The 27,678-nt window shown below is 36.1% G+C and overlaps 1 protein-coding gene across 5 annotated transcripts; it reads left to right on the top strand.

Moving 5' to 3' along the window:
- Nucleotides 1-3,896: 3,896 nt before the first annotated feature.
- LOC121726888 (RNA-binding protein 26) lies at nucleotides 3,897-27,678 on the top strand. Of its 5 annotated transcripts, none has more exons than XM_042114524.1 (25): nucleotides 3,897-4,094; nucleotides 5,942-6,060; nucleotides 6,235-6,384; nucleotides 7,565-7,677; nucleotides 8,512-8,580; nucleotides 8,810-8,910; nucleotides 9,545-9,634; nucleotides 12,205-12,330; nucleotides 12,667-12,761; nucleotides 13,155-13,268; nucleotides 16,222-16,339; nucleotides 16,618-16,718; nucleotides 18,422-18,576; nucleotides 18,826-18,957; nucleotides 19,066-19,212; nucleotides 19,417-19,591; nucleotides 20,163-20,275; nucleotides 20,645-20,689; nucleotides 22,826-22,906; nucleotides 23,559-23,662; nucleotides 24,460-24,486; nucleotides 25,149-25,299; nucleotides 26,028-26,156; nucleotides 26,271-26,366; nucleotides 26,785-27,678. In XM_042114524.1, exons 1-25 carry the CDS (start codon nucleotides 4,036-4,038, stop codon nucleotides 26,863-26,865), a joined length of 2,691 nt encoding a protein of 896 aa, XP_041970458.1. In that variant the 5' UTR covers nucleotides 3,897-4,035; the 3' UTR covers nucleotides 26,866-27,678. The 5 variants fall into 5 exon arrangements, with proteins under 5 accessions (XP_041970458.1, XP_041970457.1, XP_041970461.1 ...); XM_042114523.1 differs by having other exon boundaries at nucleotides 25,137-25,299; XM_042114527.1 differs by lacking the exon at nucleotides 20,645-20,689 and having other exon boundaries at nucleotides 25,137-25,299.

Here is a 27,678-nt window from a genome sequence, read left to right as displayed (position 1 = left end):
AGATGAAAAGAGAGAGGCAGTCTAATGAAAATTGTAACAACTTTTATTTGACAGGTCGTCAAAAGTCGTCAATCGTTTTTATGCCCTTTCGGTATTTGCAATTTATTATTTAAATCGTATGTTATTTTCAACAAATACTATTATATATAACAATAATAACTTGTGCTGTGAGTGATTGCAGTGTAAATCATAGGAATAATCCTGAAAAATATACATTTCACCCGTAATTAATCTTCATGTCCTAATTGCTACGATGTGTTTATTTTTGCTATATTCTGGTCTTTAGTTCTCTATTTCAAATAAAATATTGTGAATCCTTCCTTTTACTTTCATATTTTGCGTAACTAAAGGTACTATTGTTCCTATATTACACAAATTTTGAAGAAAAATTTTTCATCAAAATTTCTTACATATACGCTAGTGCTTGAATCAAATTTATCGATATGCTTATCGATATTTTACAATAACATAAATCTAAAATAAAAATCATTTACCTTTATATTTATCACCGCACATTATCCGAAATTTCTGATCAGAAAAATTCGGTCGCCCGGCGGAACGCACTCTGTTCATACATTTTGTTGTAGACCCATCATACTAAAAGAATTTCTGACGTGTCAAAATGTATGAGCGGGGCGGGGCGTCCGAATTTTTGTGATCAGAAATTCGGAAAATGTGCGGCGGGACTAAAAAGGACATATTATCTTATTTTAACTAATATAATATAGTATAGTATAATATAGCTAATATAATATAACTACTATAATATAGAGTGACTCTAAAACTAGAGGAAGGTTTATATTTATATATCATAATCATTTGTTTTACAGATTCCCTCAAGATCCTCTAATAAGAGGAAAATGGCTGAAATTAATTGGGCGTGTTGGTTGGAATCCCAAGAAAAATTCAACAATATGTAGGCAAACATTTCATTGAAAATTTTTAAAGAAAAATTAGAATAAATACTATTTTGGTTAAAGGAGCTATCCCAACTTTATTTGTGCCAGTAAGTTTGACATACTGTTGCACTTGTTACTGAAGCAATTATTAAAAATAAGCAATTATAAGCAATTAATGCTTTTTAGTTCATTTAAGATTATACTTATATGAACTAAAAAGTATTAAATAATCCTTAATCTGTACTCAATCTTCATAATTTTGAAGTCGGTACCAGTCCTAAGTATATAAGTTGCTGTTATACCTATTCTGTCAGAGAATTGGCGATTAGGTTAGCTGGTACCGATTGCAAAATAATGAAGATTGAGAACAGAATTAATACTGAGTACAGAATAAGAATTATTTAATACTTTTTAGTTCATTTAAGAATAATATTACTATTGTCATTGCCTTGGAAGTCGGTTTTAATTTTTTGTTTAAAAATAATAATTTTACTCATTTTAGCTGTCCTTAACGTTTTCTATACTTACAGTTGGTGTTTTAAAAAATAAAAATCAAAATTGCTTTATTTCTGAACAAATCTAAAATAAAATATATTTTCAGAATACATGGTGCCTACCACCGGTTCGGTAACTAAGCCGACGAGAAGAACCGGCGTAAGAAACTCGCACGCCCACTTTTTACCAAAAAAAGTGAGAAAAAAAAATCTTTTAAAACAAAATTTACAATGCTGTAACTAAAAATTAAACATAGATAGATACAATTGTAAGTCATGTAGAAGTAGCCTTGCAAGCAGTCATTCAGCATTCTACTCCCAAGATGTGCCATCAATTATGAAATCATTTTGGCTTTGGCACAAAACGTTCTTTGACTACTTTTTTAAATTTATTAATCGAAAGATTTTGAACGTTTTCTGGGACCATATGTTCCCATTTGAATATCAAGGAGTCACTTCGATTTCTCATTGTTTCCATCACCAGACCACCACTTTTGTGAACATGATACCTACTCGGAACAATACAATGTACAGCAAAAGAAAAAATTTGAAAATCGGTTCATAAACGGCGGAGTAATCGTTGAACATACATAAAAATATATCCACAGGCGAACGTCTAGACTCCTCCTGTTTGGAAGTCGGTTCAAAATAATTGTAATAAAATATTATGATATTTTATAATATTATGTATTTAATTTAAGAATAAAATATAATATATTATGTGTGTTGTTTACTTTCAATGTAAGGACTGATTTACCAGATAGATTTTACCTGAGTAATAAATAAGTAACTTTATAATGTGTTAAGTGTAAATTATTTACCCCTATAAGAACCTCATGTCATAACATATCCGACGATTGAAAAATCATTCCAAAAGAAAATGTATATCTACTTTTCAATCGTCACCTTTTTTTGCCAATTAATATTTATGATACCTATTTTGAAATACAAATCTATCAAAGTTGCATATTATTTATTTCTTATAGAAACTCAGGTAAAATAACTCGAACGGACTAAACTATCGATAGCAAAATACTATACTATCGATAGTAAAATATACATCACTAGCACACGCACACATTGACAGATCAAAAATGGTCACGCATTTTCGAGTTGTCAGGTGGTCTTTACGACAGTATATATTATGTCTATGGCTTATGCCGATTTGAAGCGCTGCGGTTAGCGTACTGTGAACTAATTTATATAGAAAATGACAACCGCCATTTGCAAAATCGTAGTTCCAAGTACACTCACTAGGTACTGCTTTCACATAGCAATCAGCGCCAATCCAGCGCCTGTCCATTGGCCGTGTTCGTCGGCGTATTTTTGGACAAACCTTTTATTGCGCATGTCCAAAAGATGTCATGGCAACGCCATAACAAGTTGCTGGTCAAGTCGTAAACAACGTTTTAATTGTTTATACATGATTAAAATAATAAAAGATAAGCCTAAATTGTCTAACAGCCGATCTATTTATTTAAAACGTAAAAGATTTTTAATATTGATTTATGATAATAACTTACGTACTAACTTGAGACAGAAGTTCCCCTAAGTAGGGACTGAATAAATTAACCGACTTGGTATTGCATGGATCTCATAAATTTTTACGGTATAAAAACTGAGTTGCGAGACTTGGTTTTTTTACAGGATGTTTTTGATGGTTATAAATTGAAGTTAGCTGAATAGCCGAGTCACAGAATTACTGGTATATACCAATATATTTTGAAAAATATTATAACCTAAAATAGCTGAAATAAAAGCTGCTAAATCATTTAAAATTTACCCTGTTGCTACTGTAGCGCCACCCTAATTTAACGCATTTCAGCGGACACTTTTTACATAGTTCTCCTCCATCTACACTCTCCATAATTTTGGCGAGCATGTTACTTTGACACTTCTTCTACTTTTTATTGTTGGAGCACGGACGTAAAATATTTTTTTTACGTCCGTGTGTTGGAGTGGTTTTCATTATTTTTTCCCAAATTGTGATATATTTGGGTTTTTGGTGTTGGTAAAATATTATCCGTTATCTTGCACAATAAAAATACCTCTGTGTACCACCGGCACGTTAATGAGCCACCTGATGCACTCGACCTCACCCTGTTTTGTAACTTATTTTAGTGTGTTTAAGATTTAATTTCGTTTGTTCTATACATTATTTTTAAGAGTATGAAGTTGGCTACAAAAAGAATGCACTAAATTAGTTCCTGATTGGCGCAATTTTGTAAAACTTGAAAAAAAAATCGAAAAATTTTAATGGCGCCATAGAACGCGGTATTTGAATTTTGAGGCTTAATAGAATTTTGAAATCCCGGTATTCGAGAGGTTAAAGAATATTGTCTTCCCGCCATAATATCCTCGACACTGGCCATGGTTAAATAGCCGAAGTGCCATTATAAGAAAACAAAATGACATATGTCACATCGACAATCGTTGTCAGTTGTCAAAATAATTGTCAATTGTCATCCGCCATATTTTGTCATTTGTAAATTGTGCTAGAGCTATGATACAACGTGTGTTTTAAAAAACTCAAAAGAGGATAGAATTAAATCTTTATAAAATATAAGTTTAAAACATTTATAAAACCTTTGCTTCAGCAAATCGTTGGATATTTTTTATACAACGCATTTTTTGTGAACAAAATGATAATTGAAAATCCAGACGCTTTCAAAAGTTGGTTGACGTCCATATTGGAACCACTGTAAGTAAATTTCAGCCATATTTAATTCATTTATGAACCAACTAAAATATATTTCTGCATTTCTTTTCAGTATTATTTTTACTTATCACAAATTTAGCTGGTTTTATGAACGAGGTTTATAAAGCTGATGATTTGGTTAGGTGTCACATTACTGTGTCGTAATCTTCGTAATCGCCAATATCAGCTAACAAGCAATATTATTATATATTCTCAATAATTATATTATTCAATGTTGCCATAAGAATTTGTTCAAAAAGGAAAAATATCAAAATTTTCGTTCGGATATTAATTTTATGTTCCTAATTTTAAAAAATAATACATTTTAAAATAATCTGTTGTTGATTAAAATTAAAAAATAACACCAATTATTATGATCCCATATTCACGAGCTGCTCAAGCTTCAGCTCACAATATGATGAACTTGGTTTTTTCTGTGTTTTTTAACAAATACAATACAACTGTATAGCATATTAGCACCAAACTCTCCATACATTCAGTTGTCCAGATTTTCGATTATCTGAATCCCTTATGACAATAATTATTAGTTTGGTTAATTGAGTTCCTACTGTTTCCCTCGATCATGGGAAACGAGACACAATAGATATTCAATTGTTTCACAGCCACATGTGGCCTCTTGGGGCTTGATGGGTTAAATATTATGATACATAGGTTACACAATCAGTTTTTCATCAATCTGATCCATCAGTCTGATAAAGATTGATGGAAAACTGATTGTCTAATCCACAGATTGATGGACTGCTCATTTTTTAAATATATTATGTACTTTTTATAACCATCAATATTCTGTCAATCAGATTGATGAAAAACTGATAGTGTAACCTACGAATATGATTTTAAGTTTTTAACTTATCTAACACATGTTCTTTAATGCTTCTTTATAGAATTGTTGATCAAAATGTATGGAATTGTATGACATGAACCAAATGTTGACTTCATACTATCAAAGGCAATGTCAATTACATACTATTTTGACTGGCAATTCTATTAAGAATCGATGAAGAAAATTTGTTGTAAGCCCCCTGAATAGGTAAAATCTTGAATGGTAGTAAACATTATTTGGAAAAGTAAATTGCTCTTTAATATTGGCTTTTTTTATTACAAAAATGGTCAAATTACTGTGGGTACAAAGTCCGCAAAAATTTTTACACAATCACTTCAGATAATCATGTTTCTATTATTAACTAGCTGTCCTGGCGAACTTCGTGTCACTCTAAAACCTTCCCTGTACTCCTACGAATATTTTAAGACTAAAATCAGCCCAATCGGTTCAGCCGTTTTCGAGTTTTAGCGCGACTAACACATTTGAAAATCCATTTTTATATATAAGATTAGAAAACTTACTTAATGGTTTATAATTAGTAAACGAAATAACATCTAATTACCAACTAATAGTATTGTTTACTCAAACAAAAATATCACATTATCACCCCCAGTGCACCAATATGTTTTCTGTATTAACTAATGTGATTGTGTCTATTTATATCAGCGGCCTCCACATGCATCTCTATTTTAGCTCCAGCAACACATGTTTATACCAACTGACCTTCCAAAATTAAATAGTGTAATAACCGTCTCAGTAGAACTCTGTCATTGTTAAACAGTTTGATTTGTCTTAGAGGTTAAATTTTATGATGTATACTTAAATGTTTCAAATGCTTTGTAGTATTGAAAAATATATCTTTCACAACTACACACTGTAAGAATGCAATTTAATAAAGTTTAACTAAGAAAATAATTTTCTATTTTATGCAAATTTAATTTTATAGTGGCAAAATAGTTAGCCAAGTTGACTTTATCTACATAGCGCATAATGTTTCTTGTTGCAGGTGCGATGCAGACCCCGCAGCCCTTGCAAAGTATGTTTACGCCTTAGTCAAAAAGGACAAAGCCTTAGATGAGCTCCGAGATGGAATGCTGGATCAGCTTGATGTTTTCCTGCAGCAGGGTTAGTGGTTTTGTCAGATTTACCTTTGTGAATTTAAATCTGATATTATTTAAATGTTATAAGATTTCTTTACATCAGACCTCTACATTTTTAGATTATAAAACAAACCCGCAGTTACATTTTCCTGCTGCAAAAAGTGTCCTATTATTCATTTAAATTTTTGTTATATTACAGAGACAAAACCATTTGTGGACATGTTGTTCAAAGCATTGGAGACCCAAGAGTACTTGAAGTCAGTTGCACCAGCAGAGAAGAAGCAACCTACGCCACCCCCAGAAGTTGCTGACACCAAAGAAGAAAAAGAACCCGAAGTAGAAAATAATGGTAAACATTTTTAATTATTTCATTGTTCCATATAATGTAATAATCAGATAACTGCAATGTAACCTCAATTCATAATATTAACTTTGATAAGTTATTTGGTTCTTACATTAATGTTATATTTAACATGAAATATTTTTATGGTATCAGTTTTATACTTTTAATATTCTTTTAACGCAAAATGAGTTGTCTGCCGACTCACACGCATTATTCCAACCAAATTAAGTTTGCAGGGAGCGAGGGAAGTGTTGCCAACTATAAGGATTTCCTACTAAATTTAGTGGGAAAAAATAAAAAGAGTGGGTTTTAGGGGGTAATTTGGGGATATTTTTGGGGGTAAAATTTTTGCAGCATAAAATATTTATTTCGTTTTTATTACTATTATTATCATTTTTATTTCTTTTATACTTACTTAATTATTCTTACTTCATAACCATTTTTATTATTATATAATAATCATATTTTATTTTATTAAATGAATATCTTATATTTTGCATAGTATTTAAAAACGTCCAAGCATCAGTCTTTCCTTATTAAGTGGATTTACCCAGCTTCTTTTTCTGGCATTATCTTCTGTGTCTTCTAAATATGCTTCGTAAATGGCCAAAATTTTCAACGGTTCCATTGCACGACACAAACACCTGGTATAAACATTGGCCAGCAACTGAATAAAATGCACCCGTCTGGCAGCCCAACCTGTGACTGAAATTTTTTTGGCTTTACCCATAAATGGTTTTTAAAAGAAGTTTAGGCGAAAAAAAATGTTTTACTAGAAAAAAATCTTCATTTTGTAGAAACTTATAGACAATCAGTATATCCTGTGCCTAGGACTTAGGAGGCATTTTCTGATCTTATGATATATGAGGTAAACAACTCAAATACTGTCACTTTGTGGGCTGCACTTCGAAAAATTTAATGATTTTTCAATTTATGAAAATGTTTGAAGTTTATTTATGTTCATTATTGTAAGAGTTCAGTAGTTTTCACTAAAACATCTAAAGCAGTGTTGCCCAACCATTTTCAGCCATGGACCCCTAGGAAATCAAGCAGTTTTTGCGGACCCCCTGAATACAATAAACAGCAAAGAAAATTCGGATTGTGTATGGTCCAGAGATGACACCGCAAAGCCCCATACATATACTAGTTGGAAAACACTGACTTAAAGTGGACACTCTATTTTCAGTTGCCCCACCACCCGCAGAGCGCGTGCCGGTCCGCGAGCGGCTCGACACTCATCGGGTCGTGGTGCCGCGCACCAGACCGCTGCCACCCCAACACGAACATACTCTTGTAAAGGTTTGTTATGGTATTTAGTGCCCATGTAAAGAAGTTTGGGTAGGAATCAGTTTGAAAGTCTAGAAAAAAATATTACTAATGTCCCATAAAGGAGTGAGCACACTGAGACGGGCCGTGCCCCCGGCATGGCCCATCTCAGTGTGCTTTCCGCAGAAGATTTCCGCTTCCATACAAATTGTATGGATAGTTAATGGAATCAGGCGTTACTTTGCGGAAATCCATTTAAATTAATTAATTTAAATTTAGTTTGTAATTATTTTTAGCAATATTCCGCGAAAACAACTTCCACCTTTAAGTAAATGAGTGAGTGTACGCATAGGCATGCGTACAGCACCTCCCTCCTCCCACACTGCCTATGCGTACACTCGCATGTTAGAACTTGCAAACACCACCACCACACAAGCAATAATGTTGGCAAATCCGTGCAAGGCCCCTCACCACCATGCAGGTTGAAAACCTCGACGCGCGTTTCGCCCCAACACCGGAGCATCCTCAGGATGTTGGACTCTACGAACAACGTCCGTTAAAATTGTATGGAGGCGGATTTTTGCGATGAGCCCCGGCACGGCCCGTCTCAGTGTGCTCACTCCTTAATAGTACCAGCCTCCTTAGTATGGCGATTAAGATTTGTTTCCGGTCTTCGTACAGAAGAAATAACTATAGTTTCATGTATAAAAGTTCCTGCCTCAAAGTAAAAAAGGTCGCCATGCTAGCCCAGCTGGACATGCATACGCTATCTGTCACTTCTATCTCTTTTACTTGCGCACAAAATTATCGCGATACTTTGGTAATGACATAGTTATAAATTCGTCTATAATTTTGATCTTTTCGTAGGTTATGCCAACAGAACTTTTGGAGGAACCAGTCGAGGCGCCGAGAAGACGCGATCGTAGAACTGAATCGGTGAGCTCTTACTTATCATTAAGAACAGACTTTTCCCTTTTGTTTATCATTCATTACTAAATACTCAATAGAAATTAAATTTACAAAAAAAATAACAGCCACTCTTACAGAAAATTTATGAACTTGGAGATTGATATAAGCATATGGGCAATCGTCATATTAAAACCTCCTTTAGTAGCCTTATAGCTACCTACCTACCTACCTACTCTTAACGCGGGATTGTTTTCAGTTGCGCGACAAGGAGGAACGTCGCCGTCGCCGTTCGCGGTCGTGGGAGCGGCGCGGCAGGAGACGACCACGTGAGGAACACGAGCGCAGACCTCTCAACAGGTGGGACTAAAACGGGGATATAAATGCGAAAGTCTATCTCTTACCTACGAATAATAAAAACTAAGGAAGAGTAACTGTGTCAAAAATTTGTTCTGATTCTACAAAATGTGACCCGAATACATGCATACTTTATGCAAAAAGTGACCCGAATACATGCAAAAATTTTGTGTAATTATAGAAGTGACAGTTATTGTCAACGTTTTAATTTGTCAATTTGAATGTAGTGATTCGTAGCTACATTGCCATATTTTAGTGTGCGAAAAGGAACCAAATTCAAAAGATTGAAGTATTGGAGTAACGCTTCCTTAGTTTTTTATTATTCGTAGTCTGTTACTGATACCTACGCCCTTTTTAAATAGATTTTGTTAATTTACAAGTACTAAGGGCCTGTTTCACCATTTACTGATAAGTGTCGTGTTCTTCGGCGTAATTTTTCTTGAAAACCGAACTGAACTTAAAAGCGCATGTCCAAAACATGTCATGTCATGGCAACGCCACTTACAAAGTTGTTTATATACTTAGTTACCTGTCAACTGTCATTTTGTCCTTATCTTCAGTGCACAAGTTAAAAATTAACTTCCATACTAACGATATACAAATCAATTTTTTTACAATACATTATTATGATGACCAGGAGACCACCATCCCGCTCGCCGTCGCCGCGCGGCCGATACCGCAACCGCAGTCCGCCGCCTGCCGTCGAGAGACATACCTCCAGATCTAGGTTTGTTAACTGAAATACATTGTACCTATAGAATCCATCCATCATTTCATACATTATATAAGTTGTGTGCAGAACAAGCTTCGACTACGAGATGTGAAGCAGTGTCCGTAGTGTCAAGTTACTAATATTAAAATGAAGGACAGCAATGCTTTATCGTCTATTTGACTAGATGGATGTAATATTTAACAGAATACAGTGCAATCATTTTGCTTATCGCTCCAAGACTAGAAAGGTCAATGACCGCTCGCTGGTGCCATTTTATTAACTTAGCTTTAACTTAGTCTAAGAAAAATTGTTACTAACTTAATAACTAATACTTATGGATGTGTTGTCCGAAATAAATGATTATTATTATTATTATTTTATTACATTTTGACAATACATAAGTTTACATAATATTATAAATACGGACGATGGCTCTCTTCCTTAGGGGCCGTTCATAAAATACGTTCGCATACAAGGGGGGGGGGGGGGGGGGGAGGGGTTTTGCCGAGTGTGTCAAGATGTGACAAGGGGGTCTACGGCAGCGTGACGTTCGCCGTTCATTAAAAAAAATTACTAAGTGTTCATTCTCTGGACTTTTTTTTCAATTTTGTAATGGTAGTGAGTCATTTATATATTTATTTAAATTATATTTATTTAATTTCTAATATCCAAATTTGTGTATCAATCAAAATTTATCATGTATGGGCTTAGTATTTATTTAAATTATATTTATTTAATTTCTAATATCCAAATTTGTGTATCAATCAAAATTTATCATGTTTAGGGCCTAGTTTTTGTGACGAAATATTAACAGGGGGGTCACAGAAAGTGTGACACAGCGTGACAGCCGAGGGGAGGGGGTCAAAAAAAGTTAATTTTAGTGTGACGTGTTTTATGAACGGCCCCTTAGAAATAAGAACGTGAACTATCAGATGATCTACCTGCTGGTGGCTTGATTCATCTCATAGTGCATATTGCATGTGTGTCTATAGGCGCAAATCCATAATACATATCATTGGTATATTATCACTCCTTTGACTTTATACCTTTTATACAGGGTGCAATTAAACCTACCTGCCAATTTTTTTTTGGGGCTTAGGTATCATTAGGTGAGTCCATTAAACAAATAAAAATAGGGTGTCAATTTTTTTACAATAACATATTTTATCCCAAAAAAATTCGACGCACAATGGTCACTTCATAAGTTCATAATAATTACGATTACCGCTAGTCCGTCGCGTCGTCGCGCGGCGAGCCGAACCAATCGGAAGACCGGTTATGCGTAGGGGTAAAGCGGGGGTGACGCGCGGGGTGGGAGGCGGGAGGCCCGCCGCGCCGGTCGCCGGCGACCGTTTAGTACCACGCGCGTAGTTGCATAGCTAACACGTAATCATTTTGTTTGTCACGGCCCCCCCGGCCCCCGCGCTTTAATTTGTGTCTGTTACAATGTACCCTAACCACGATCGAGTGTTATGAAATGTGGAGGCATAGGTGGAGGTGCTACATTTTGAGTGGCGAAAGTTTACGCGGAACCCAGAGACTGTACGAGCAAGAAAGTTTTCCTCGTCTTCGTAACAGCTGATTGATGATTCTCGAATGCAGCAGCTGTACCCTGAATCTGAATCGCGAAACAATCAAAGACTCGGATTATGGACAGTTCGCACTTCGCAACACACACGCCTAGCCAGCCTCGAAGACATGCCTCTGACGAGGTTAAAAGTGACAAAGTTGTGCTTAACAAACTTTTAAAGTCTTAAAGACAATGTGCAAAACGCGCTAGACTCTGCTTAGAGCAAAACGGATTGCAGTTTGAACTATGTTAAGTGTAGACGAGATGGAAGTAAATAAGATTTAGAGGTGGGTTTTTTTTTTTTTTAATTAGTTGCACTGTGTACATACATAAGTTGATTGAATTTTTTAAATACGCCTAAATGCAAAGGATGTGGTTTAGATTTATTATAAATTTCTAAAGTGCTTATTTTTCGTAATTAAAAAGTTGTAATTTTCCATTCTTTTGATGTGTATCAATTAATTTTATTCTAAACATACCTGCCTACGTCCTTTACATTTGACGGTCCTAAGCCCGTCAAAGTATGAAGGGAAAATTCGCAACTTATGATAATAACAAGAATGCAGTGACGGATTAGCCCTTAATCAAATTATTAAGCAATTGCCTAGGGCATCATGTCTGAGGGGGGCACCAGAAGAGTAATGGTTCAAAGACCGATTCTTAGTTGAGATACGGATAGGGTGCCCTAAGCAATCCACAGGCATGGATTGCTTAGGGCAAGTAGTCTTAATCCGTTACTGCAAGAATGACAATGGAAGGGCGGGGAGGGGCCGGGCCGCGCATGTGTCCATATTTTGTGGTGTTTGGTAGGATAACTTTCGGAGGCTATTTCTCAAAATTTTAGTACTGAGCGATTATAAAAGAAGAAATACGTGTATTTTTATTTTTAACAAGGATCAATATATCCAAATTTGGCAGGAAGGTTAAATTGCACCCTGTATATGCTATGTCGCTTAAACATATTACCTTTGTTAAATAAAGCAAATCGAACGCTGCTAATGTTGCCCGTATGTAGGTCCCGGTCGCCGGCGACTCGCGACCGCGACGCGGCGCTGCTGCGTACGCGCGAGTTGGAGAGAGACCGCGTGTCCCGCGACCGCGAACACAGAGACAGAGTGTCGCGCTCGAGGGATAGGGAACGGTATGATACTAATATATTTATTGACAAAAGTTTTTTTTAGTTCTTTTACATATTATCAATGCCAGAGGCCCCTGCTCTATTGTTAACTGTATTGCAAGAGTCTGTAAATATGCAAATTCAAAGCAAAATATTGTAAAATGTTATTTTAAATTAGTTTTATTTGTTAACTAAATACATTGGAATATTATATGCTATAGAAATGTGATAAGTCAAAATCAAGAATGTCTTGAATGAATAAGGAAGTTCGTGCCAATTTTTGGAACGAACTTCCTTATTATATATACTTAAAGCATTTGTATGTTTCGTTTTGATTTTTTATGTGAACTTTTTTGGCAGGTCTCGCGACAGGTCGCGCGACCGCTCGATGTCGCCGCACGAGACCCGCCTCGACCACAACGACGCCTACAAGCGACGTTGTAGAGATTTTGACGGTTTGTATTAAAATAAAACTTGAAAATTACATAACTCACTGCTTGCTGTTTAGTCTGTCCTTAGCCAACCTCAAAGTTATCATTTTTCGTTATACAGCTTCGTTATACGGCAGGGGCTCCCAAACTTATTTTGTCTACTGCCCACTATGAGAACAAATTATGTTTTAGCGCCTCCTAATTTCACATTTTAAAATGCATCCTGATGAAATGAAATTACTAATCACCCCCAAGCCACTACACAACGCCCCTATTTTTTCTGGGTCCCACACCGCCCCCTTTAGACCTTCAGCGCCCACAAGGGGGCGTTATCGTCCACTTTGGGCTGTTATGCGGTAAAAATAATAGTTACATAATTATACAATATAATACAATATGTTTTGTTTTGTTACACAGTGAAAGGCTACTGCATGCGCGGTGACCTGTGCGAGTGGGACCACGGCGTCGATCCCGTCGTGTTGGAGGACGCCACGCTCACCAGAGTCCTCGCCATCCCTCCGCCCGTTCCCGGTAACTTATAATATAACTAGTTGTAGTAATTATTATTTTTAACAAAAAATTAAAACCGAATTCCAGGGTAAAAACAATAACATCCAATATGAACTAAAAAGTATTAAATATTTTTTAGCAGGCCGTCCCACTCGCGAGTGTAGGCATCGAACTGTAAGTACCACCCGCGGGTGGCAAATGGGTGATTTGCCACCCGCGGGTGGTGGCGAGCGGTGACGCACGCGCAAGATTTTTCGTCGCGTATCTACTGTTTACTGATCATAGAGGAATTTAATTCATAATACTGATTTAACCGCTGTGACAAAATCGTTATAAATCTTATAAAAATGAACAATTAAAAAAGGCCAATGAAATATGTATTTGAATAAGGTATTTAAATACAAAAAGTAGATAAAAACTACACAAACATATCAAATAAACCAATTTCATACGAAGAAACACACAAACTATAGATAAATAAACACATGTTACTATGTTTAAATTGTAAAAGTTTCCTGCACTATAATCGAATATATAAAACTATTATATAACTATTATCGTGAAAACGGGCATTAGCCCCCCAATTACACAACTTTACCCATAAACTATTTATCATTGATAGGTTTAAGGTTACGTCACTGTATATAATAATATAAAGTACTGACTTATTAAATAACGTAAAAGAGAAATAACAATCGAAAAAAAAATCGAAACTCAATTCGTTAATCAAAGCGTTAGCGCGATGTAAGAGACGCACGGCGCCATCTAGTATAAATTTTTGGAACTAACTTAATTTGCACAAATTTTCTTATTTTAACCCCCGTACAACCCTTTTTTCCAGTAAAAATGTAGCCTATGTCCTTTCTCAGGCTTTAGACTATCTGTATACAAAATTTTAATACAATCGGTTCGGTAGTTTTGGCGTGAAAGCGAGACAGACAGACAGACAGAGATACTTTCGCATTTATAATATTAGTATAGATAAAAAGGTTTGCTATTTGTACCAATAGTAATTAAAAAGATTATTTTGTTTTCTAAAAGGCGAAAACTTGATTTCGTCAGAAAAGGTACGAGTTATGCGATGGAAAGAGAGCGCTCAAGTAGGTAAATATAATTGTAGGCACCTAGCACTGCGCGGTCGGAATTTGAACTTTATAGTATCGTAGCATGAGTCGTTATTTCTTTAAACGGGTTTCGCAAGTGGGAATTCTGATGGTACAACTTTTTTTTATTTTTTTTTCAAAATTCTTTATTGAACATAATAATAGGTACACATACAATTGGATTGACACAATTATACTGAAAAACATGCAATATTTAAACTTACAGGCTAAGCGCACCTCTTAAAGTTATCTGCATGATTTTGTGTTAAATTTTTTATCAGGCCGTTTACAGAACTGCACTTGTTTACATTGTAATTCACACGTAATTGCTTAGTTAGCAATTTACTTTTAGCGCCAAAACATGTGCTAATAGTGCCTTTTTCCGAATTCGGCTAAACCTCAACTATTTCTGTACTCAATCTTCATCATTTTGAAGTCGGTACCAGATAGCTGAATCTTCAGTTCTCTGACAGAATATATGAAACTTTTGGAACTGGCACCGACTTCAAAATGATGAAGATTGAGTACAGAAATAATTGAGGTTTAGCCGAATCCGGAAAAAGGCACTATTGGGTAAGAAAAATTATTTAATACTTTTTAGTTCATATTATAATATATAATATAATATAATATCTATGGACGCTTCACACCACGTCGAGTCTGGCCCCATGCTAAGTACCTGAAGGACTTGTGTTACAGGTACCAGACAACGGAAATATATTTAATACTTTTATACTATACATATATTTAAGATTTTTATTATATCATACACATATTTAATACACATCCATGACCCAGGAACATTGAAAAACTTTTTGTTCCGTCGGCGGGATTCGAACCCGCGACCCCCGGCTTGAGTTGCCACACACTCTAACCATTGAGCCACGGAGGTCGTCATATATAGGTCGTATAAGGATGTTATTATTGTTTTTACCCTGGAAGTCGGTTTTAATTTTTCTCTTTTTAGTTTCCTAGAAAAAAAATCGAAGTGAACATGTGCTAGGTAATAATTTAACAATTTTAATCTATCAGTTAAAAATTGTATAAACTTGCATAGAAATTCGATCTGTATATTTATAGTAATAAGCAAAATTAGACCAAAATTTATGTTTTTTGTATGGGAGCCCCTCTTATTTTTTTATTTTATATTAATATTATTATTAAATATTAAAGTACACATAAAACTAAGGATTGTGTGAAAAATTCAAGTACCTATCTGTTGCTATTACTGATATAGAACAAAAAGGCCAAAAAAATCACGTTTGTTATATGGGAGCCCCCCTTAAATATAAATATCTGTGAAAACTTCAACTCTCTAGCTATTACCGTTCTTGAGTTACAGCCTGGAGACATACAGACGGACAGACAACGAAGTCTTAGTAATAGGGTCTCGTTTTTACCCTTTGGGTACGGATAACGGAACACTAAAAATTGGTGTAGTAGTTCGTAAGATTCAAACTTCAAATAAACAAAATCTTCAGCTTCTTAAACAAAGTATCACAGTAGCTAACTGAATACTCTTGTATCGATATTTGCATTAGAAATTTAAATCCGATTGCCGAAGTTCAGTCATGCGCATGAAAGAATATACGTCATAGTCCATAGACAATAATTTACGAGTTTTACGATGTCAAAAAAGAGTAGACGCCGAACACAAATTTTGAATTACATAAAATATTGAAAAACTTTATTAAAATATATAATAAAATGTGCCACAATAAAAAAGTATTTGAAGTGTATAAACGTTGTCCGTGGAAATACGAGTCGAAAATACCACTATTTGATTACGATTAGAAAATTTAGTTCAGCGTCTACTCTTTTTTGACAGACTGTACTTTAAGTTCTAATCATTATTATTTGTTTATATTTAGAATACAACCCCGCGGCGCCGGACATCTGGGGCGGCGGCGTGGGCGGGTTCCCGCCGCACGCGCACCCTCCGCACCTCCCTCACCACCTCGCGCCGAGAGAGCTCGTGCCCATACCCAGGTAACACACACATGAAACTTTTTATTAGGAAAGGTGTTAAGTTTTTTGCGTTAGGAAGACAGTAAAACAACGCAAATACCAAAACTTCCCGCCGCACTCGGAGACATTTAATTATGATTAACCTTCATTGACCTTCAATTAATGAAGAGTTTGACAGATAGTAATTTAATGGGGCCTATGTCAAAATGTTGAATTAATTACAAGTAAGTAATTAATGTTCCACTCTGAGTGCGGCAGTTAGTGTAGTATTTAACGTGTTTGATCATTGACGAATGCAGGGTGCGACAAGACGTTCCGCCCGACGGCGCCGCGATGCCGCCGCCGCTTGGACCGAGACATCCCGCGCCTATAAAGAAGAACTTCGACTATAATAGACTTTGTAAGTGAACACCCACAAAAAATATTATGTTGACTGTTCAAATACCTTGGAATTTCTATAACAGTGATAATTATATCCAGTTAGAAGTTAATTTTCGAATAAGTAACATTTAAAATAATTATAATTAATAATAATACCGTAAATTGGGGGTACTAGGGTCTGCAGGGAGAATTGGGTCAAAAGTGTGACCTTTTTAGAAAACCTAATTTCCCATAGTATTTTAATTTTACACTATGGTAAGCTTTTTTATTTAAAGCTTACAACATTTTTTATATATTCTGGCAACATTTGCTCGTCCTGTCATTGAATTTGATGAAAATAACAGTCTTCAAAGAGTTGAGTCAAAATCGTGTGAAATTTGCTCCGAAAAACATTTTAATTTTCTTTACTTATTTGGAATAATTGTGTGAACGTGAACATCGCATCCGTTGTAGCGGATATTCAGGCATTGAATAAGTAAGAAAGTAAGTGGATTTAAGTATTTTTTTAAATAGTATTTAAATTTTTTATCACTAAGGTAGTTTTAAGAAAAAATCGGGGTGTAAAGGGTCGTATGTGGGGGAAATTGGGCCGAATATGGGTTTAATAGGGACCTAATTTGGATGAACTGGGACGCCTATGGGTGAATTGGGTCTTTATGGATAGGGTTGTCACGATGGATATATTCTAGTATTATTATTTTATCATCATTGTTCGTACAGGTGTTTGTTGTTTAAAGGTGAGAAAAACCATGCTTCGGCACGAATGGACCGGCTCGACCGGATACATACCATCACCTCATAGAAAACTAGCGTGAAACAACGCATGCGTTGTGTTTTGCTGAGTGCGTGAGGGATTGGGAATTTTAAAGATCAGGAACGCAAGTCGCAACACCAGACGATTTACAAGACGACGAAGAAGAGTGACTCAATATTTATATAAAAATATAATAATAATGTGATAATGCTTGATTGGATCTGTTGTTTGATTTTGTACTAATTCTTGTATAATATATACCTCATACCTATACAGCTATGCTAAAAACATTATTTCATATAAGTACCTACCTGAGTAGGTAGTACCTATTTGGAAACATCAGGAAAGTGGCAGCCCTAGCAAAAATGTCTATTAACCCCATATGCGTCCCTTTTCACCCCAGACTGTGGGTGAATTGGGTCTAGTAAGTTTTTGGACCTTTTTGTATATTTTATTTAATAAACTAAAATTGTAATGTATTGCAAACAAAACTAGGAACCACCGGAACTCTATTGATAAAATTTTTTCTTATTAATCTTAAGATAAAGTCAATAAAAATCAATGTTGAACTTGGAAAGTGACCCGATTCCCCCCCCATTTTACGGTACACAAGTAAAGACTTGACTAAGCATGACATAAGCGTGTAGGAAAATATTGCTACGCCAATTTGTCACAATGAGAGTTTAACGTACTACTCAGAAAATCGTTTCGATCCGTCATTAATTTAACCAGTAGAAATTGGTTTCTTGTGGACAATTCCTGTGTTTGTTTCCTGTTTGCACCAGTTTTTCAATAGCATTATTTGTGAGTTGCGACTGGTCGAAACGATCCAAATCTAGCTAATTGTAAATTAGCGGTCTAAACAAAGGTTCTAAGCGTGCGTTTAAATGACATGTACAGTGTACACTTGTCATTTACAGCTTAGGCATTCTAAACAAGTGATTGAGTAACACATTTGTTACTTCCAGACCAAAACCCGCGTAACAACAGCGGACCGCGGCCGCCCCTGCCCGCTAACGCCGGCAATCGCTCGCTGGAAGTGAAGAAGGTCCCGCGAGGTCTCAACGACATCACACATCTGAATAACCACTTCAGCAAGTTCGGCAAGATTGTTAATATACAGGTACCTGACAACTTGTAAGAATTTTTTGGAAAATACCTGTAGCTGTCCCTGGTTTAACATCTACAACATGACATATTAAAATCACATTTAAACGTGGCATTAAGACCAAGCACATTACTTGTAGTTATTTTTAATCCCAAATCCCAAAATAAAAAAAAAATGTTGTTTGTAGTCAGATACATATTTCCATGATTTATTGATTATTTGTTATAAATTAAAAAAACAATGCAAACTTCTAATTTATCACAGGTGTGCTTTGAGGGGGATCCAGAAGCGGCGTTGATAACTTTCTCCACGCCAACCGAGGCCAATGTGGCCTACAAGAGTACAGAAGCCGTTCTCAACAACCGCTTCATCAAGGTGTTTTGGCACAACCCTGAGGTAAGCCTAAATAATCATGTTCCATCTATTTTCAGTAGCGACATAAAAAAAATATGAATTGAAAAATAGTATGTCAAAAAATAAATAAAAACGTTCCTTGCTTTTTAGAATAAACAAGAGAATACCGCTCCTGCTGGCCAAAATCAGGCCAAGCCGGCTGAGAGGACAAACGCCTACGCCTCTCACAACAAAGTTCTCATCAACAGAGACAACATTAAAGCGACAGCTGATATCAAGCAACAAGCAACTGAGAAGGTAATATATACGATTCCATAATGTAATACCCACAATCCATATGTTGTGAACTCTAATTTTTACCCGACTGTTTGTTCAATGTTCAAACATTGTGTCTAAAACTTAGTCTAAAACAAGAAAATTTTGATAGATTCATAAAAATAGACCAGATAACATTTTTTTATAGGTAGTGGGATTGTAGTTTTATATCGTTATTTGTATCAGGCAAAAGAAGCGAACGGCGTTGAGAACAAGCCGGAGCCTGTGACAAATCCCATCGTGAAGGCGAAACCGGTATTGTCGGACGTGCAGCGGCGCGCGCAGGAACAGAAGCGGGCGCAGGAGCTGCTCGACTCGCAGATACAGCAGCAGAAGCAACTCATACAGAGACTCGAGTCGGGTGAGTCTAAATAAGGGGGCAATCGAGCAAACGGGTCACCTGATGGAAAGCAACTTCCGTCGCCCATGGACACTCGCAGCATCAGAAGAGCTGCAGGTGCGTTGCCGGCCTTTTAAGAGGGAATAGGGTAATAGGGGAGGGTAGGGATGGGAATAGGGGAGGGTAGGGAAGGGAATAGGGTAGGGAATTGGGCCTCCGGTAAACTCACTCACTCGGCGAAACACAGCGCAAGCGCTGTTTCACGCCGGTTTTCTGTAAGAACGTGGTATTTCTCCGGGCGAGCCGGCCCATTCGTGCCGAAGCATGTCTCTCCCACGTTTATGACAGGGATTTCCAAACTATGTTCTATGACGTCCTTGGGGGTACCATTGTCTATAAATTCAGTCTGGATTATAAGACATTTGGTTCACTCTACAGTCTACATTTAGGATACCATAAAATAATACGTACTTGTTTTGGTTTCACTATCTTAAAAGTTTGATAACCCATTACCCAGTATATTATACTGCTTAATGTGCGGTCCAGTAAAGAAGTGTTAGAGTATGAAGTATTCATAAATCATATTTTTTAGGTAAAACTACTGAACAGGAGAATGTTCTTCTATTGAAGGCAATCAAGGAGACGCAAGAGGGAATTGAAAAGTTACAGAAGGAGTTAGTCGTGTTGAATGGCGTTTTGATGAGGGTGAGTTTATCATTGTTTATAACTAGTTTTTATTTTACTTATGGTTAATTTTTGATAGATTTTTAAAGTATGTTTGTCTTTAACAAGTTTCGTTAGTCTCGTAGTGACGTAAGACTGACCTCAACCTTGTACTGCACTCTCCAAGTTTTATTTTTCAACGTTTTATAATATTACTCAAAAATTTGAAGTTTTCTTCAATAACACTATATCTCTTCATCTTATGTTTATTGAAATATTGTATAAGGCGATAAATACTTAAATATAATTCTGAAAGCAGAGTATGAAAGTACTCTTACACTAAGATATATTTTAAGGCTTCTACAGACTATAAGCCGTAACAGGAATAAAATAAAAATATTGAAACCGCAGGACGAGTCTGTAGCGAGGTCGATGTCACGTCTCCAACTGAACCAGGTACAGGGCGTGTGGCGTGCGCATGCGTCTCGTGCATGACGCGCATATGCGGCCGTATACGCATATGCGTGCACGTATATGCATGGTTTATATTTTACCGATCATAAGACGTGCATAATCTCATATTCGTGGTTTTCGTTTAATCATATTTAGAGACGCACAAAATAATCGTTCGAGCATCGTTGCAAAATGTTCTATAGAAACTTATTAAAATAAAGTTTTCACGTTTTTTACTCCCCAAGTTTACACAATACGCAAAATCATGTCACATTTCAATAAGAAAGCGACCTCCATTGTCACAAAGCAAGCCACACCACTTATATGTTAGAGCATGTCTTGCACATAATATTACTTCCTTCACTACGACAAAAGTATCTGTCAGTAAACATGAAACTGATTTTAGAAAAACTATCAGTTGCTTGCCCAAGCACCATGACGCATGCGTTCTGCGATACGTTCTCTAGTTGTGTATTAATGTTGTGTATACCTACTAAAAGTATGTAAATAGCTAAAGTATGGCCAAGGAGCGCGAAGAAATTTGTTCATCAGCATCGGCTTCTTATCTCTTTACTTGCGCACGAATATATTGATATCGCGTTTCTCAGGTACCGACAAAAGCGCGAAAGCAGTATTTTCGAGCGCTTGTGAAAGAGAGAAGGAAATCTTGGTTAATGTGCAATTTTCTATGTGCTCTGGAACCGGACTATATTAGAATATCATTGGACTAATTTGGGACGGATCGCATAATATGTCAGCCATTCAATGTTTATCAAACCATCTTAAAAATATACTCCCATTCCTACGTCATAAATGTTGGCGTGATTATTAACCGACTTTCAAAAGGAAGGACGTTTTGTGGTCATGGATTTTATGTTCAATTATTGTTGGTGGGGATTTTACTGTGTTAATAAAACAGCATTGATCATAAAACATTCTTATCATTTTTGCACTGAAGTTTGGTATTGAAAAATCAGTATATTCGTAGATCGTATTATAATTATTATTATTATACCGTTAATACGGTATGTTCAAATAGAAAGTTCAGAAAAATAAAAATAGTTTTACGTAGAATTTTAGCAGTTTTAGTTTAGTAGTTACAATTATACATAGTTTTAGATCATTATACAACTCATGTCATATTTGTAAAAACCGTAATCCATAAGTTGACTCATTTAAACATAGTAAGGTCATTATTGAATTTACCTGTATACAATTACAGACTAAGACTTAATATTGTATAGTGTGGCTTTTGTGTTGCGTACTAATATATTTTATAAATTAAAATCAATATTTAAGTATTTTAGATGAAGGCAAACCAATCACTACCTAACTTACAATACAATATGTAAGTGTAAACACCGTTATCCTTGAAACCATCAAATGAGCCCGTCTAAATGAACAACTTTTTCTATGAGAACAATGCTGGGAACTAAAAAAAATCCGTCTTCATACAAACTGCCGATCCGGGCATCCGTATGAATGCCCGGATCGGCAGTTTCTGCATTGTTGTCATAGAAAAAGTTGTTCATTTTGACAGGCTCATTTGATGGTTTCAAGGATAACGGTGGTTACACTAACACTGTATAAATAATATTTTTTCTGTATAAATAACTGTTCTTTGATAACTTGTATTTTTTTTGTGTACCTATTTTATCTTATACATCTTATCGTTCATATCGAACTCACACTTATGAGCTACAGTGCCACAGTGTCGCTTTATCCTTGAAACAATTCTATGAAACACAAACTATGCGCACTTTAGACCTGTAGCTTTCAATTTTTCATACCACCTGCAACTTTTCGCTATCGTCCCACGCGGCGGCCAGTTTGTCCATACTTTCGCATTTCTACTGGTGGCCGTGCTAAGGCTACCGCAAACCTTCAAGAAAAGAGCGTATTACCTCTTAAAAGGCCGGCAACTCACCTGCAGCTCTTCTGATGTTGCGAGTGTCCATGGGCGACGGTAGTTGCTTACCATCAGGTGACCCGTTTGCTCGTTTGCCCCCTCATTTAATAAAAAAAAATCATATAAAATGCGTCATCATAAGTGCCAAATGTGTAAAAAGCCATTGTATAAATGAATTAAAAATAGACGATAGTATTATATTCTAATATAATCGTTTACTTCCGTTGCAGACTGCTATGAAACCTAAAACGGCACAAGAAGCTCAAAAGGAGATTCTAGACGCCGAACTGGACATCATAACTAAGCAACAGGTATACATATAAGTTTACACACAATTTAATGTCTCTAATATTCCCAATGACATTTTTACTGTCTGCAAAATAGTTTTAATATGGGCCTGTCCACATGTCCACGTAAATGTAACGTAAAAATGCACGTCACGATGTAGCAACATTGTATGTACGTGACCATGCCTTGTAAAACTGCTACATTCTTCACTACTTATCGAGTTATGGACCGCACAGTACGTATTCTGCTTCTGCTATTGTTAAGAAGACGGAGAGAGAGATTTAAGAAAAAAAAAGACGTAAAATGTTTCTACACCGTGTAGTGTATTTCCACGTTACGTTGACGTACATTTTCACGTCACGTCAACGTACCCTGCCACGTTACCGCACCGTTCCACGTTGACGTCGCGACGTGGAGATGTGGACAGGCCGTAATAGCTAGTTTAATGTCCAGTTTCTTAAGATTATGACAGTAGTTTATCTATTCATTAACGATTTTAATTTGCTTACCTCAAACAGCTGTTAACCAATCCAAACCAACCAAAAAAAAGTATTGAAAAGATAACCTTCTGACAAAAATCTCAACAACTGGTCATAACTAGGTAAAGTTAAATAGAGCTAAGTTTTTGATAAATCGGTCACTTTGTGTGATACTAAAAATAATTTATTTTATCAGGAGGGACAGGACGTGACTGAGCTGATAAAGAAGATTGCCCTGATGCGTAAACAGATGGCCATACAGTTCCCCACGCACCCCATCGCACGTCGACCCCACTCCAGGTAATGCACGCCGGCACATATACGCTAGCACGCAATTGCGTACACCAGCATGCAAATGCATATGCAAGCTCGCACACAAAAAAATATGTACAGGTGTGGGGTTACATTTTTTTTTTCAAAAAACGATAACATTTTCTTACCTAAGGATTTTATAAAGCTAATTTCAAATTTTTTTTTACTATAAATATTCTTAGGTGGGATTTCACCAAACACACATAAAACTTAGTTTTATAAAACTTAGTTCCCATTGAACGCGTTCATGCTGCGACGTAAATCTCGTTTTGTTTCGATTGGATTTCACAAACTTTTTTTGATCGCGATTATTAAATCTAAGTTTACGTGACCTCACGCGATTATTTTACATGTTTTCATCATTTTAAAGCCTATTCATGTTAATTTAACTACAAAATAGCAAGAAACAATACATAAACTAACAAACGCATATGTCAAAACTGTCATCTTGACATTTCTTTTGTCTATGTTTTTCGTTCCGCCATGACAGGGCTTGAACGGGTTTTATGACGTTAAACTTCGGAAGTTGGGCGTTCAGAAGATAAAACTCGGATTTGCTGTGGACGCGTTCAATTTATGCTGGTGAAATGCATTTTGATGTTATAATCGCGTTTATAGGTTTTGAACCGGTCCAGAGTGCTTTGAACGCGTTCCATTTCTTTGGTGAAATCGCCCCTTAATATTATTATCTATTCTAGTGCTGGTACAACGTAACACAAACAAAACTCAATGATTAGCACAGCATGTTATATGCGAATTTGTTGTATGTTTGTTTTTGTTTCAAGCTATCGAATTATGAAAAGAAAGCTTAGGTAAGTATTGTTTATGGCATAAGGAATACTTTTTGAACGAAAAAATCTAATAAACCTTATTCAAACTGCTGTTTTTCATGCAGCATAAACCATCAAACGTATATCCTGTAGAACGGTACTTTTGCGTGTTTTGAGTAGAGTTTTGGAAATATGGTTTACATTATATTTACTTACGCAGGAAGAATTTTTAAACAGTGTCTACTTTCTAAGTTTCTAAGAAAAAAAAACAGCGGGGCTAAAATGGTCGCTTTGAAGAATCATGATAGGAATCATAATATTATTCATTTTTCTTAAATCAGAAAATGCATGTCTGCTTGCAATTCATTTCTGTATTTTTGTACTGATTTGACATTTGTCAGTTTGACAGTTTTGACAATTGATTGAGAGGAATTGCTAAATGTGACCATTTTAGCCCCGCAGGCGTTTCATACATGTGCTGAAGCGCTAATGCATTTTGGAAACTTAAAAAAGTTACTTTAACTTCAATTTCTAAGAAACTACATTTTAAAAGTTGCTATATTCATGTTTAAGTTCACTTCTAAAAGTTTGAAGTATTTAAAAATTCTTCCTGTATACTCGATTGCGTTAAGCATAAAAAATAAGCAGTACAGTAACAATCGAATAACGTCGTATGTTTATGTGTAACATAGTGTTGCGCACAGGGGCGGGCGGTTCAACCCGGCGATGCGGTACACTCGCGGCGCGGCCCCGCCCAAGTACAGCGTCAACCAGACCGTCGACCACCGCCCCAAGGCGCTGCTTATCTCCGGCTTCGAGACCGACGAGCTGGACGCTGTGCAGGCGCATTTCGCGGTATCACCCTTAATCCTAATATTATACACTAGACGTTCCGCGCGGCTTCGCCCGCGTAAATTAGATATGTCACAGACAAATTAGTCCACAAAAAATAGCCTATGATCCTTTACGTAGTCTACTTCTTATCTGTGCCAAATAACAGAAAAATTGGTCCAGTAGTTCGTGAGATAAGCCCTTTCAAATAATTTCCCCCGTTTTTTCCATATTTTCCTCTATTTCTTCGCTCCTATTAGTCTTAGCGTGATAAAATATAGCATATATCCTTCCTCGATAAATGGACTATCTAACACTGAAAGAACCTTTCAAATCGGACCAGTAGTTCCTGAGATTAGCAAGCTCAAATAATTTCCCCCCGTTTTTTCCACATTTTCCTCTATTTCTTCGCTCCTTTCAGCCTTAGCATAGTAAAATATAGCCTATAGCCTTCCTCATTAAATGGGCTATCTAACACTGAAAGAATTTTTCAAATCGGACCAGTAGTTCCTGAGATTAGCGCTTTGAAACAAACAAACTTCCGCTTTATAATATTAGTATAGATTTGAAAGTGTGTCTGTCTGTTACCTCTTGACGCTTAATATTGAGATACTTAGTCCCGGGAAAGGACATAGGATACTTTTTGTCCCTGAAAAATGTACAGAAATGCGGGCAATAACTAGTAAAAAGTGAAATTTACCAAAAGACTTTTAGAAATAAGAATAGAAACTTATAGTGGGTTTGTTGTGCAGCAATTCGGTGAAATAACGGGCAAGGACGTGAACATGTCGGTGCCGGAGCTGCGGCTGCAGTTTGCGGCGCGCGCGCACGCCGAGCAGGCGCTCGCACGCGGACGACACTACAACGACCGCACGCTATCCGTACGTATTTTAAGATACTAACGAACAAACAGAGTTGTCTGAGCATCCCACTCAATGCTTTTATTTACTGTTTTTGTAAAGAGATTGGACTATAATTGGATTGTATAACAACAGATAACTTGGGTGACGAACAACAAGCCGTTCCCGATGAACGTGGCGGCGCCCGCGCATAACGGCGAGTCCATGCAGACTGACACCAAGGAGGTCGAGGTAAATGTTCTTCTGTCAATCCTTACTTCATTACTAATATCATAATTAATATGAAAGTGTATCTGTATGTTACCCATTCACGCCTTAACCGTTAAACCAATTTAGATGAAATTTGATGAAAGAAAGGACATAATAGTATTAGAGGTTTTGTGCAAAAAACGGCGGTTTCCTATTGGTTCCTTTCGATAAACGACGGTTTCCTTCGATAAACTAAATTCGGCAATCTAACAAGTATTGTAAGTGCAAAAGCTATTTAGATAAAATTTGGTGTAGAGATGATTTGAAAGACGAAAAGGACATAGTTTTTGTTGCTGAAATGTGTACGGTTCCCGCGCGACAAACGAACTTTTGTGCAACGGAGTAGTAGAAACAACTATTTTACAGCAAAAGACAATTTCTAATTTGTTATTTTTTGTAGCCCCAGGAGCTCTCAGAGGACGCGTTGCTGCGCTTCGACGAGGAGGATGAAGAGGAGGAGGACCGCTCCTGGAGGCGTTGACACCAACATCAGCAACGGCAGCAACAACAACGGCAGCAGCAACAACATCAACAACTGCAGCAGCAACTATTGCAGAGACAACAAACCTCCTTAGATATACTTGTACGGTTTTTAACGGAATTTTTTATAAGTCTCAAAGTCCCAATCAAAGTTTGTGTTTCAAAATTAATTGGGATGCCAGGTTTATAGAATCATTTTGTAATGGTAAGATTTTTTTTAACACGTTGAAGACTATTAACATTTTGTCACAAAATATTTCATTTAAAATTAGTTGAAGCTCTTATTCGGATAATTGTTCGAGTATAAAATTCCGCTAGAAACCTACGTAATGTACAAAAATTATATAAAAAAATAGTCAGAACGTATATTTATAAATGTGGTTATCTAAATGATATAACTTTTTCTCTAATTGGCTGTATAAAATATTTATATTCGTTATACATAGTAAAATCGATTTGGATTCTTCAATTAATCTAAGACATCTTTATATTTCTAAAATAGTTTTTACTTTGGCTAGGTTCTCCATTCGATATATCGTCATACTATTGGGTTTTCAAACATATTTATTGTTTGTCTCGTATTTGAATAGCACATGTTAGAACTTGTAAAATTTTATTTTAAGATTGCTTTTGCAAGAGTTTAGCTGCATCGGATATGAATTAGCGGATTTATTTCACCCGTCACAAAAATATACGCCTTCACTTGTCGTAAGTCTTAAAGACTTTTGCTCTTTTCTATATAATCAAACTTATATAATCAAACGTATAGCCTGTCAAGAAAGTGAATAAATTAAAAAGTGGCAACATCATCGTG

The sequence above is a fragment of the Aricia agestis genome, chromosome 5 (genome assembly GCF_905147365.1).
Source record: "Aricia agestis chromosome 5, ilAriAges1.1, whole genome shotgun sequence".
In the NCBI taxonomy this organism is placed as follows: Eukaryota; Metazoa; Arthropoda; class Insecta; order Lepidoptera; family Lycaenidae; genus Aricia; species Aricia agestis.
Note: the sequence above shows the minus strand (reverse complement) of the source record. Positions and strands in the feature narration are given on the sequence as shown.